The following is a 14,984-nucleotide window of genomic DNA, read 5'->3' on the forward strand; positions in this document are numbered from 1 at the left end:
CCTGCTATCACTGCCAGAAAAAGATACCAAGAAAGCTACCAAAGAAAAATAGAGAACAACATTTCTTCGAAAAATGGAAAAACCAATCACTAATCTACCAATCACTTGACAAAATCAAAGTGATCAAAATCTGAGCTTAAAGGAGAGCTACCAAAAAAGGAGGAACTACAAATACGCTGGATGGGTATATGGTCTAACGAAACGAACCATCAAGAACAAACCCCTTGGATTGAAATAGAAATGCAAAATAACAACCATCTTCAAATGGAAGAAATAATTTTCACAGAACAAGATCTGAAAAAAATTGTAAATAACCTGTTCAGCTGTAAAGCACCAGAAAATGACGGTATTCAAAATTTTTGGTGTAAGAGACTAAAAGCATTTCATCCTTATTTATTAAACTAGTTTAATATCGCCTTAAGAAATTCATAAAATCTCCCAGAGTTCCTTACAAGTGGCATTATCTACTTTCCAAATTAGAATAAATCGAAGATCCATCCCAATACTACCCCAAGACTTATAACTTGCCTATCCATAATGTATAAGGTCGTCACCGCAGCATTATGCAAGAAGTTTTACACATATCTTGAAAACAACTTGCTCGCGGAAGAACAGAAAGGTGATAGAGAAAATGTATGGTCTGCAAAGAACAAATAATTATCGATAATTTCATCCTCGAACAAATACGAATGAAAAACAAGAATCTACTCATGACATACATAGACTATCAAAAAGCATTTGATTCAGTACCTCATAGCTGGCTATTAAAAAGATCTACAAAGCACATCCTGTCATGGTAGAGTTTCTTAAATGTAAGATAAGACTAAAAATCAACTTAAAACCAACAACTTTTGAAACTGAATCGATTAACATCAAAGGGGGAATATTCCAAGGAGATTCACAGAGCCTAAATCGCACGGGATCTGACGCAACTAAAACTTAAAAACAGAACCTGAAACTGTACGCTGCAAATAAAAAATATCCTGAGCCAAACCTAAAACTCGTTCACCAGTGGAGCACAGACATGTTATTTGGACTAAAAAATGTCAAACTCTAACAGTTGAAAAAGGAAAACTAAAAGAAGGAACACCCATCGAACTGAAGCCAAGAAATGTAATTGATGTCATGACTAACAAATTATATAAATACTAGGAATCCTGCAGACCCATAAAATAAAACACAAGCAAATAAAATAATAAGTAAGTAAAGAATTTGTAACGCTGGCTAGATTTAGCAGCAATAAACAGAAAGATTAAAACACAACTTCAGAAAATACCACCCAAAAGCATCAGCTGAACGAATAACACTACTCCATCCAAAAGGACGCAGAGGAATAAGGGATGTCGCTGCAGCCTTCAGCCAGTAAATAAAAGGCCTAAGAAATTTTTTCCATCATGAAAACAATGGGCTTTATAAAAATATAGTAAAAGCCGATACCGACTACACTCCATTAAATCTAAGCACAGAAAACTACGAAGGAAACATCCAAGTTTGGCACTCAACCCGCCTCGCTCAAGAACTGGACAAGAATCTACAGAAGGCATACACTGAGAAAAAAAAACAAAAATATGTCCTTTGAAATAAAGCTAGTATACAATTTTAGTAACGTCACGATTATTCCACCGATAATATCAGCGAATAGGACCATACTATCTAGTTTTAAGAAATATACAAAAGAACTAGGTTTCATCAGAAAGAAATGTTATTTTAGTCGGCTAAAAAGCTGTTATTTTATGGACTAAAGAATATATTATATATAATATTACTTATTATATATAAGCACTAAATCCTATGGAGGCTATATTGTATGCAACAAGGGTCTCACTTGGTGAAGGTGCTGCGCACTGCGCGGAACGATCAGCCAACGCTTAGTCAAGCAGGATTACCTAGAGGAAGTACCACTTAAATATACGCAACAGGACCTTCAAAATCAAAAAGAAGTTGAGAATTTCGGGAGTGCTTAACTAACAACACGCGGTAAGGTAAGGAACATCTAAAATGCGGGACGTATAACCAAATGAAGCAAGTCTTTACGGTTAAATCTCGAATATTATTAACAAACTATATACCACTAAATAACCGTTCTATTAGCTGTACAAACTAATTAAATCTTGCAATACAGAATGCATATATAGTTAAAGCAAATGAAACAGTGAAGCAGATGGGATGTCCCAGGAGCGCCATAAGCCATGAGCTGCAAAGAGCAATCATTCATCGCCTCTGTTATTGCAATCAGACCTTAAATGAAATGAGGATTTTTTTCGATATCTACATCGTTCAACGAAAAGCCTTTAATGCGATTGTATATCAATGGCTTATAAGTCGTGCCAGTATTCCGAGCTGAGCTTCCTTCTAGTAGAGAGGGCTCCTTATAAACTAGCTACACCATTATTCCGGAAGATTCCGTTTAAGTTATTCACCTGTAGATCAGATTTATGTATATATGTTGGATAAAACCCATTGTTGTTGGTCGCAAATAAGATCGCTTTCAATGTTTGGAAATGGTACGAAACATCAGAGGATGTTAGTTAGGTTAGGTTGTTTTAAGAAAAAATATTGTGAGGTTTTTACGTAGGTTGAAGTTTAAGAAAACGAGATTTATGAAATATCATAAATATTCTTAAATTCTATTCTTTCTTAAGATTTGGTTATAATTTGAGCAGTTATTAATAAGACTTAAATTATTAAGTGAGAAGAAAAGTACTCATCATGTATAGCGAATCGAAGCTCTAATGCCTCTGAATTTTCACCGAAGATTAATGCATTGCAGATCTTTAATTCATACAATGATATGCAGTAATAATTTTTAACCAAATATTTTATTTTGAGACAAGGCAAATTTTTCACTAGTTGAAGTTTCTCAATTATCTTTTCTTGGGCATCTTAACATTACCTAACTTAATTGCTGGATTGAACATGCAGAACTTTAATATTAATCCCAGTATGTTGTTAATACCTTGACAATTGCAATGACAAGAAATACTACACTTTTGAATATGTCATACAATTAATAATAAATCAATTGTAATCGTTTATTTAATGGAAAGTGGATATTTTCTCATTTAGATTAAAACAGAAATAGTTAATTTTTGGTTTTATTTGATATTATTAATGGATAGGTTTTAAAACTTCTAAGTGATTTTTTTTTCGAAAAAGAAACTAGATATAAAGAACACACAAGAGACTAAAAAGTTCTGTTGTAGCTGCTTAATCTAAAAAGAAATATAAAAACTATAAAAAAATTAATTGGCGTACTATTTTTTTTACATTTACTAAGATCTAATAATTTCAATTTAGTTGATTTATATCTTCTAAAGAAGTTCAAAAAGAAAAATAGGAAAGAACTCGAAACAAATCCTTTTTTTTTGTTAATCAAGTGGATCACAATTATAGAAATATTTTCTAGATTTTCAATGGGAGCTTTGTTGAACATTACAACTCGCAACTTCTTGTACTTCTTTATCGCTTTATTAGTTTATTAGTGACCCAGTTTATGATAATTTACTTTGCTTTTAATATTAAGATGTAAACTGTTTGATATAAATATTAAAAGATATATACTTACTTTTCTTCTAAGCTGATGATTTTTTCTGGATTTTGATATTGATTTACACTATAATTTTCATGACGCTTTGAGATTTCTTCAAGCTAAAAATTAGACAAGATTCCTAAAAATCCCCCCAAACAATGGCCGGTTTTAGCTTTCAATTGAAGAAAATTGACTTAATACCATTCGTCAGATATCCTACCAGAATTTGTAGATTAAGTTAGAATAGAATAGAATAGAATAGAATAAGAATTTTTAAGTTACTTAAATTTGTTAGCTCCTACAATAAATGTTATATAGTAGGGTCATCCCAGAACGGATTTAATTGATTGTGGAAAAATTATAATTTGCAAAAATTCTAAAACCTGCTAAAGTGGGAACAATTAAATATTTTAGGTAGTGATCTTCTGAACTAATGAAATATGTTAAATATTCATACGTTTTTAGGTTTTGCAAACAGGTATACATATTTAATGTAAAATGCCCTATATCTAACATGAGAAATGATAATACCAGACATAATTACAATTTCTATTTTTTACAGCATTCTCAATCATTATAATTTTTTAACAAAAATTAATAAATCAATTTCGAAATCTAAAGATATTTTATTGCGTCACCTCTTTTTCTATTAATTTTATATTTTTTCAATAATTTATAAATATACCAAAAATGATTTATTATTTATATTTTTTATTAAAATTAATTTTATTCTGCTTAAACATAACCACATTAATAGAATTACTAAAACAAATATAAAAATCGTATCGTGTATTGAAATTTCGTTATTCCGTTCCGCACAGACAAAACTGATTCGCATATTTCTAAACAAACACGGCGTGTGATTCAATTACTAGGCATATTGAGCAACTTTAAACTTGTGTCGATCTAAGGACTTGATCGAAGTTTAGGCCAGGTCAGTTTCTGATGTTTCGCATTCAAGGAGACAGTCGCTTTCTTCCCAAGCCCCTTTTTCCTTCGAACATTATTAGTTGGGGTAACTCATACTTTTCATGCCTTAGTATGTGGCCTCAGTATGCTATTTTCCTTCCTTTTATGATATGTAGTAGCTCTCACTCACCACCTATTCTCTGCAGTACTTCATCGTTCGTGATTCTCTTCGTTAAAGGAATCCTCAGCACTCGTCTGTAGCACCAGAGTTCAAACGCCGCTAATCTATTCATCATGCCCGCTTTCAATGTCCATGATTCAACGCGTGCTTTGTAAAACTATCCAGGAGCCCAACTATTTAAAACGATTAACCATTTCTAGGACTTCACCCTCGATTTGCAATGGAATCGGAATATTCTGATTTTTGCTAATTATCTTTGTTTTCGTTTTTTTAATATTGATCTCCATTTAATATTGTAAACATGCTCTCTGAACGCGATCAATAATATTCTGAAGCCCTGTGTGTGCCATTAGTAACGTATCATCAGCATATCTTATGTTCTTGACGGTTGGGGAAACCGTAATTATTTACCTTTATTCCATCTGAAATATTTTCTAGTGCAGACTTAAACAGCTGCTCTGAGAAAACGTTAAAAAGGACCGCTGACGATATTCATTTTTGTCGCACTCCTTTACAAATCTGTATTACTGTGGATATAGTATTCTTTGTTATTATTTTTGCTATTTAATGCCAATTAATATTCCTTATCAATTGGATATCCCTTCCATCCATTCCCTCGTTAACAAAGAGTTTAAAAGGCTTATATGTTGAACTTTGTCAAAATCCTTTTCGAAGTCAGCAAAGAAGAATATATAGAAGGTCGTTTGTTAGTCCATGCATTTCTGAGCTAGAATTTTTGGGCTAAACAGTGCTTCACAAGTGCCCATGCCTTTCCTGAATCCAAGCTGTTTTCTCGAAATCATCTGTTCACATCTTTCCGGGATCTTTGGGGCGTTGCTCATTAGACTAATTAATCTAACATCATTGCATTGACGAAGATTCGGCTTTTTGGGAATGGAAATGAATGTAGACTCTAGCCATTCTCTTAGAATTTTATCAGAGGTATATATATGATTTAGTAGCTTTATTGAGAGATCCAAGTTTTCTTCTGGATAAATATTTTCGGGATCTGGACACTTATTATTTTTCAGTTGATTAATAGAACGTTCACATTTAATTGCGGTATTACCTTCGTTATTATTACTAGTAGATGGTACTTCTCGTAAATCGGCAAATAAATATTGGATGTAATTTTCCCATATGACTATTTCCTTGGAGATGTTCCTTTGCTTGTTGGTGGTTATTATCAAATAGTCTATATAGTGCTTGTGGCTTATTTGCTCCAGGTATTTCATTTTTTTTTGTGCGGGTTGAAATCATCATTTTTTTGCTGTAAGTCTTCCAGTTCCTAACCCTCTTTTGTTTCTCTGATTTTCGCTCCGAATAATTTTATGGAGGAGTCTATATTCCATTAGGTTTTTGTTTTTGCATTCCCGGCGCTTGTCCATTAGCTCCATAATTTCTCTGGTCATCCATTGTTTCTTTTTCTTAATCTCTGATTTAAGATGTTTAATTGTCGTGTCTGTGTTTAAGCGTCGGTGTCTGCTTTCATTGGTTTCAATTTACTTGCTAAAGGTTGGCGTTAAGCTCGATCTGTAGGGCGTTTTTCCTTGCCTCTTCTTTTAATTGCTGCGCGTCAATATGTGGTTTTGGGTTTCTTTTTTTTATCAGCTTAAGCGTCATAGAGAAATCAATTTTTAACAGGATTATGATCAGATCCCATGTCTACGCCGGGATACGCATATGCATTTTTGATTGAGCTGCGGAATCTCTGATTTGCCATTATAAAGTCATTTTGGTTTTACACTATGTTGTCAGTATTGTGTTGAGGAGATGTCCACGTGTAGAGCCTTCGCGGATGTTGCTTGAACCAAGTATTTAGGATTACTTGTTTTCCTGACAATATTATTATACAAGGAAGGAAGAAGTTTCCTTGTATAATTGAGTAATTTTAACCCGGGGACTCTTCGTACCCTCTGACCATTGAAGATCTGCCGGGGGCTAAGGTCGATGCTTTGTGAATTTCTTGCTATTGTGATATACGCATGAGAGTAAATGGGGTGATTCTCCGTTTCCTTCCCGATCACAGTATGAAGGCCATCCAATACTGTTACAGTCTAGCCCTTCACTGTCTCTACTTGAACCAGTCCAAGATCATTACTTTTATACTTTTATATCGGTACTAAAGATGCTGCTACTCATTTTCAGTCTATATTTTCTGAACATATTATCTTTTCAATTGATATACGTAAAATTTATTCATGAGTCCACTTTTCTCTTTTGAATAGTAATTTACATATAATTATAATTTTCCCACAATCGATTTAGTTCCCGCAATGCTATCCTACCTCTTGATAAAAAAATTACCTTCCAAAAAAAACTATTCTAATTGAAATACTAAACCCAGCCAAAGCAACTGATTACCTTAGAATTAATTTCTTTTAGATTGAAATTATCCTGAAGAGCGAAAGAGTGTTCGAAACGCAGCTGCTCGAAATCACCGAGCAGCCTTTGATAGTTTGTATCTGATTTTTTAAGGCGACATTGCAAGGCTTTTATAATGTCTTCCCTACCTGATAGGATTTGTTCAATTTCTTCTATTTTTTGTACGTGTTCTTCGCAGATGGAGCATTTTTCAAAGGGCATTTTCATTTCTGTTGTCTATAAAAAAAATAATAAATTGTAGTTGCCTTATAGAAATTTTATAAATGTAGCAATACATTATTTTTTTATATTATTATTAATATTTAATTGAATTTATTATGTTTATAATATACAGTTTTTGTTTAAATATGTAGAAAATTTATATACAATATTTTGGAAAATCTGCAAGCAAGTCTTATTTTTATTTTTGTGTCGAAATGTGTAAAAGATTAGGTTTTATTAACTTTGGTGAAACTATTTTTATATAATGAGAAATAAAACAAATCAAATATTAATTTTCTTACCGTGTTAAATGCTTTGGTAGTCATATTCAAGCTTTAAAAAACTTCTTTCAATAAATAAATCCTACATGATCAGTTATTTAATGGAAATTTTGTGCAAAAATGTAGTTTTTTTAAAATTTTAGCTAAAGAATCATGACATTGTCAATAGAAATTAACCTGTTGCGTTCCTCGGAATTTTATCCTTTAATTTATTTTTGAACATTTTTTTATTAATGCATGACGATAACTATATGCCATACTTTGACAGTTTTGTTTTTCTTAATTTATTTTATAGATAGTATTTTACGAAGAAAATTATTAAAATGAAGCAAAAAAGGAAATTTAGGCCAGCAAAAATACCTCGTTACTTACCTGGCGAAGTAGCAGATGCGTTTAATAAAAATGATTTGGATCATTTTAATAGACACCGTTATAGGGTAAGTAGCTTTCATAATTTAATAATCAAAAGAATCATTATTATTATCGTTTTTAGGTGTTCCGGGCAAGACCTCTTGTAGACTGTAGGCCACCATTAATGAATCCTTTAAATTACCTAAATGGTAGAAAAATGTTAACTGATGCAAATCGATTAAGAGCCATCGATATAGAAAACAAGGAATTACTTAAAAAAATTAATACCATTAATCGACTCGGGGTTTCTTAATCAATCATTTCTTAAATCGCATAAAATGAAAAATAATAATTTTAGGGCAAAGTGGACTCATATAACCCAAATGCCTACAGACGAATAAATAAATGGCCTGCCTACAATAACACTATGAAATATCTAGAAAAGAAAAATTTAAAATTGTACTTACAAATTAAAAATAAAGTTTGTTTTGTTTTTAAATATCTTAATAGTATTTATTAAACTCTTGCACTTCTTAGGAGTCGAGCTATGATACGAATAAATTGAAGCAAGAGTGGGCCGACACCATAAAAGTAATGGAACACATTTGCCGGTATCCACTTGTAATCGTTGGGAAGTCTACTTTGGATGAAGATTTAATGCAGTCCCAGTCCATAAGCCATCTGCTTAAGTGTAAAAGGCCAGAGTTAAGACCCTAGTAAGTTATAGGCACCATCAGGTCAATCAGTTTATTAGTAGATTTCTACACATAAATTAATGAAATGGTGATAAAAAACCTTTTCATAAAAACATTGTACTCTTTTAAACTCGACACCATTTAAAAGAATATGTTCTAGGGTTTATCATTATTTACGACACAAAAAATCTAGAAATATTTTATTGATTCAAAAAAAAGAGTCATGCTTGATCAGTGTTCGCTGAGAGTTAAACTAACTCCTTCAGGTCACCAACATTAGACCCGCGGATAAGCTAGTAAGCTTTGATGTTAAGAACCTTTATAGGCTCTGCTATTTTCGGTGAATCCTTTAACATAATAATAATAAATATCTTTATTAAGAAAAATACAATTTTAAGAGGAAAAGTACATTTCTCAAAAGACGAAGTCTAGCTGACTTTAAGGCCAGCTACTCAACATTAACCCTAAAATTTCTTAAATTAACTAGATTAATTAATACATTTTATTTAACGATTTTTAACTTTTTTTTAATTTAACAATAATTAATAAATACGATATAATCTAATAGCATAATATTAATAGGCTATACCTCAACAACATCTTGCTGAGAACTAAAAAGTATTTCTTTATTTTTTTGCGAAATTTAAAAAAAATTGTTAAACTGAAAAGTTAACTGATATACTTATTATACAATGATACTATAGTATATGTAAAACAACGTTGAAAAATTGCCTTGTGATGATTCGGTATAGAAAGAGTATTAGATTTAATGGGTACTATATGAACATGTTATCAAAACGATAATTTGGATCTTAAATACTGCGGACCAGAGGTTTTAGGTAGTTTAAATGCAAATATTATCAAAAAGTACTGGTACGAAAAAGAAACATTTAGCCACTGAAGCTGATTAATGTTGTGAGAATTATGATCAAATTTTTTAAAGTTATAAATAAATCTACCGCAACTATTTTGGATGATTTGCAATCGTTATCTGTCTACAAAACTTAAACATGGATAATATAAAATTAGGCAAAACAATACTTTGGACAAAACATAAGACTCGTAAAGCTTTTTTCCGAACTTTCAAATTTAAAATATGTTTGTTTGCATACAGTACCTTTAGCGATAAGTAGCAGGCCTTGCATAAGTTAGATATATGTTGGGAAAATCTTAATTGAGAATCCAAACAAACACCCATATTTCTGGAAGCCTCAGTGAACTTCAACACTTCGCCATTCATTTCAAAGTGTTAAGGTATTCCTTTAAAAACTCAGAATGTTGCATAGACGAGAAAAGTAAAACTTTAGTCTTCCCTCCATTTAAAAATAAGTTGTGTTTCTTGCTGTATACGGTGATTTCTAAGGTCCGAGTTTACATTTGCTTCAATTTCATTACATTCCAATGTCTCAAAAGTATAAATAAGCTGTGTATCATCAGTGAGTTTGGGAAAATTCAACAGCTTTGCTTAAATCCCAAGTATACAGCAAAAATAAAAGTGGCGCTAGAATGGAGCTCTGTGGCACCCCAGACATAGCTTCTGCACAATCTGATTCACCAGCGGGAATTCTAACAAATTGCTTTCTATTGAGATTGTTTTCAAAGAATGAAAGTGAACGATCTCCCAATCCAAAAAACTTAAGTTTAGAAATTAGTGAATCGTGGTCTACGCAGTCAAATGCTCCATAAAAATCAAGCAATATTAAAATAGTAGCCATTCCGCTATCCAGACCCTTGATTATAAGATCCATGACATGAAGTAATATTGTGGCTGTTCCATGTCCTGGGCGAAATCCAGACTGATTGCTAGACAATAACCCATTCTCATTTACATACGCAAACAACTGATTGTTAAAAATCCTTTCCAAAATCATTAGGGAAAGGCTCAGACAGGACACACTTGCAGAATGCACTGGACTTTCACTGGAGGGGGTGATGGATCTTTTAGAGATTTTTGTTTGTAACTCCTACTTTCAATTCAAAAATAGGTTTAACACTCATTACAAAGGAGTTCCAATGGGCTCGTCGTTATCTCTGTGCTACATAGTAATGAGTCCATAGTAGTCAACATATACTAGTGACAGCTCAATCCAAACCCAAAGTATGGGCGTATAGTGGTTTGTGCGGTGTGGTTCGATATGTCAAAAACATATTTATTATTTGGGACAAAAGCAATACAGTGCTAGCAAACATTCTGGAGAATATGAATAACATTAGGCACATCCTGGACGCCTAAGGACATCAGTCTATCGCAAACCAACACACACAGGACAATACCCTACACTACCACTCCAACCTTAACTTCAAATTCATTAAAATTTTGACCTATCTTTTATTTTAGTTTTTTTTTAAATTAATTATTCGTTAGATAAAAAACTACAGATAGCAACATTATATCACAAGTGTCAAGAAAATATCAGTGAAACATAAAAGATTCATTGCTAGTGCCTATATATTGCTCATATTTATGAAATCTCACGAAGTGTTCCGATATGTCGAACGTTCTGTAAACGTCGAACTATATGCTTTTACCAGTTGCTCAAAAAGGACATCGCTTTCAATTTGTCACCTCGGGAATATTTAATAGACACAATACACATGACTAGGCTCTAGAAAATCCTAAAAAAAATCAATCCATTAAATTTCAATGAAGAAAAATTTTATTAATATTTGGTGTGATAAAAAAATTATATTGGATTTATAATTTTGGGTCCAATATTTTGTAATTAACCTTTGAATGGTCCACACACATGATTTTATTTAAAGTTAAATTGTAAACCTTTTACGAGAATTGCTTCTAGAGAAATATCGAAATTTAATTTGGTAACAAGACGAAGCTCCCGTGATGTTCGAGAGCATTTGAACGAATTCCATAATAAATGGATAGGAAGGAATGGAAGTAAAAGGAAATAGGAAATTCTGCAAAGGAATACTAATTTGCATAATTGGGGACAGATTGAGCATTTTTAATATTATTGATTATACTATTTTGTTTCCTTTTTTGTTTTGATTTATTTTTGTTTTGTAATGATTTCGTTTTTTCAAACAGGCTTTTATTTCTTAAAATTGCTTTTTCGGATATATTCTTATGAAAATTAGTAATGTATTTCCCTTCTGCTTCACTGGCACTTTCTTGTCACTTGTAATACAATGTTAATATCTGCAGTTTCTCATCTAACGAATAGTTAATTCAATTGTCTATCTATAAATGATATCTACTAACAGGTCAAAATTTCAATCGCAAGTATAAGCTGATCACATGCATTATCTATATTTTATACTAATATATTTCATTAAATAATATATGTAAGATGAAAAAGTGACTCTTAAAAAGTGATAATCTTAAAACAGTTGAAAAACACTTTAAATTGACCATAGAATCCAAAAAAGGTATATAAGTAATTATAATTAGGGTGTTTCATTTAACAAAACGCATCATGTATGGCCTAAGTCTTTTGTTTTTTATGCATTTGTTTTTTTATTAAGAATTTTCAAGTTCTCCGAGCTAAAATACATGGATTAAATCTTCAAGTTCTTGAAACATACGGGAAAAGTCAAGAAATATGACCTTCTTGTTAAATGAAATATAATGTACAACTGTACAGTATAGCAAACGGCTCCAGATTTTTTCTAATGTATCCGTGGATACTAACAAAAACTTGTCTATTTTACCTGTAAGACATTATTCTATTAAAAAAAATCATTTAAGGATCACATGGAAAATGTGTGTTCCTGAGGTTACGACGCTCTGGACTAAAGTCGAGCCCAAAGAAATATCATGTTTTACAGGGCGGAGCAGTATCTAGGTCACGTCGTTTCCATTTAAAGAGTTGCGGCTAACAAGGCAAAGGTCCAGACTGTCAAAGATTAGACAGTTCCCGAAGACAAGCATTAGTTACGCAGCTTCTTGGGATTATTACCGACGCTATGTGGAGAATAACGGAAAAAGTACAAAGTGCTGGAAGCCATCAACGATGTTCTTTTCAGAATAAAAAAGCCGCTGAGGGGTGAACCTCGAGCTAGTTAACTAGAGTCGGATATGACATTCGATGAATTCAAGGCCTCATTCTAATGGCCGAAAGACTCGGTACGGCGTGATCTATGAAGTGCAGCAAGACCTGTTTACTAATCCGACTGAGTATAATCTGGCACATTGTGTAGCTAAGGATTTACAAGTATCTGGAGGTATAATTGCGGTTTTCCATAGAAAGTTCGGCAAATTTTAAAAGCAGTCGTCTCTCGTTGGTCTAACCCCAGAATCGGGCAACCAATTAAGATAACCGATTAAGAGACTGGTAGAAAGGTCTTCTCCCTGGTTACTAAAGAAGCGTCATATCAAAAGCCAACTTATAAGGACGTTTGGAACTTCATGCGGACTCAACAACCTGGTCTAGAGTATAATTTGCGGCATGTGCAAGTGTCGGTATGCTGTTATACTCCCCAACGCCACTCTGTGGAAAAAACGTTGATTGTTATTTCTACAAGAGGTCAAGTTACAAGAGGGAACCTTCTGCCGATATTGACATCCACTATCTTTGGAATCATTTAGGGACGAAATGAGCTTAGAAAATGAGCAGTGTAATGAAATTATAAACGTTGCAAATACCAGCTTTTGTCAGTCATTTTAAATGATACAAGCAGGCAGACCTCACGACATCTTTGGAGATGCGTGGAAATTTAGCGAATGTTCCCTAACTATGGTCCACTGAGTATATAAGGAGCCGCGTCACCACTGAGTGAGCGGTGACGCGGTCGGAGTAAAGGCCTGTAGATAGTTCTGTCGAGATATTTAAATCAGACCCAAATATTAGTAAATAAATACTGTGTAATCAAATATTTTTAGCAGTCAAGTGGTCGTGTCTAGACTATACGTGTGCAAATAAATACGTTGATTATTTTTGTACATGAAATCACAGTTTTGTACAGTAATTCACACCTAGCGAAAGGCTAGAAAGGCTACAATAATATCACAAATTTTCTATTAGATAAAAAAGCCTAGATAGTGTGGCGATAGTGTTTAAACCAATAGGCCTTTCGTGCCGTCTGACCTTAGTTGACTAACTCATACTATTAATAAAGCTCTTGTTTCTTCTGAGGTATTGCTCTTAAGTGATCTCTAAAACAAAAGTTTCCGAGTAATATTTTTAAAAACACAAATAAAAAAATACCTTTAATAATGCATCAAGAGGGAAAATCCTGTATATTCATTTCATTAAGTTACTAAGAAATGTAATATATGTTTTCAGAATACTACATATCTGGTAGTATTCTGTCTGTATTTGCAGTTCTCTTTAAATATTTCTTTGGCCTATTTCTATTTTTTTTGGCCATTGTAATTTTTTATTATTTTCTATATTTATTTCATACTCATACAAATGATTTTAGTGCTTTCATGGACTTCAGTGTAAGAAACGGGAAATTTCTCGGTAGAATTATTATTGAATTGTATTATGACCACGTACCGGTGACTGTTCAAAATTTCCTAGAACTTTGTAAGGGAGACTCCCTTTCCTACAAAAACAATTTGGTACACAGAATTATATTAGGAGAATATATGGAATTGGGGGATATTACTCATGGTAATGGAAGAGGTGGATTTTCCATATATGGAAAGTCATTTGACGAGGAAAATCATAAGTTACGACATACTAAGGCAGGTAAGAGTAATAAATATATAGTAAAAAAAGTTTGAACAAGAATTTAGGTATCAATGTAAAATAAATTAAATTATGTATTTTAGGTGTCTTATCTATGAAAAGGGTTGGATGGACTGAAAATAACTCTCAGTTTTGTATAACTTTTAAAAGAATGGAGCGTTTAGATCACAAAAATGTTGTTTTTGGTTGTGTTAGGAAAGGAAACGATGTGCTGATGAATATTCAATATTATGGCAGAAAAATTGGAAAGCCTTTAGAAAACATTATTATTTCTGATTGTGGTGAATATGAAATGAAAGAATAAATTGAAAAAGTTCCATTATTTAGTATTAAACTTATTTAAAAAAGTATATTGTCAGGTGAAACCCTGTAGAAATTAAGAATTTCTTATTTTCTAATTAATAATGCACCTTAAACTAACTGCTATTGCATACTAAAAATATCAAACAATTATTTCCAAATATTTAAAGTTGTGCATCAGGTATGTGTTCCTAAAACCTAATGAAAATATGGCTTTAGCGAATGATAATATGAATTTATACAATAAATGTTTTCATATACTCATTAATAAAACACCCAGAATTAGTATTTATGGAAACGTAAATTATGTATTATTATTTACATTTTAATTTTTGATATATGTTAAACCATTATGCATTTACATGACATAAGATATATTCATTCATCCTCTAATAATAAGGCACTTTAAATTTAAAATAATACAAATATGAAATAGTCTATTTTGTCAAATAAAGTAACTTTACTAAGTTCTACTTATTATATTAAATTCAGTTTTCA

The 14,984-nt window shown here is 32.2% G+C and overlaps 2 protein-coding genes across 2 annotated transcripts in view; one reads left to right on the forward strand and one right to left on the reverse strand.

Annotated features, from left to right (window-relative positions):
- Positions 1-7,667, reverse strand: part of LOC126735583 (desmoplakin-like) — a 55,163-nt gene extending 47,496 nt beyond the window's left edge. Inside the window, exons 1-3 of the mRNA XM_050439611.1 lie at positions 7,508-7,667; positions 6,984-7,220; positions 3,566-3,648 (exon numbers count right to left, since the gene is read on the reverse strand). Of these exons, the coding sequence (XP_050295568.1) occupies positions 3,566-3,648; positions 6,984-7,220; positions 7,508-7,531 (344 nt within the window). The 5' untranslated portion in view covers positions 7,532-7,667. The remainder of the gene's footprint in view (positions 1-3,565; positions 3,649-6,983; positions 7,221-7,507) is intronic.
- Positions 7,668-7,727: 60 nt separating this feature from the next.
- LOC126735584 (peptidyl-prolyl cis-trans isomerase E-like) lies at positions 7,728-14,508 on the forward strand. Its single transcript, XM_050439614.1, has 6 exons — positions 7,728-7,923; positions 7,980-8,141; positions 8,196-8,318; positions 8,375-8,553; positions 13,915-14,186; positions 14,270-14,508. Exons 1-6 carry the CDS (start codon positions 7,810-7,812, stop codon positions 14,488-14,490), a joined length of 1,071 nt encoding a protein of 356 aa, XP_050295571.1. The 5' UTR covers positions 7,728-7,809; the 3' UTR covers positions 14,491-14,508.
- Positions 14,509-14,984: the final 476 nt, after the last annotated feature.

Source organism: Anthonomus grandis, chromosome 4, assembly GCF_022605725.1.
Source record: "Anthonomus grandis grandis chromosome 4, icAntGran1.3, whole genome shotgun sequence".
NCBI classification, from domain to species: Eukaryota; Metazoa; Arthropoda; class Insecta; order Coleoptera; family Curculionidae; genus Anthonomus; species Anthonomus grandis.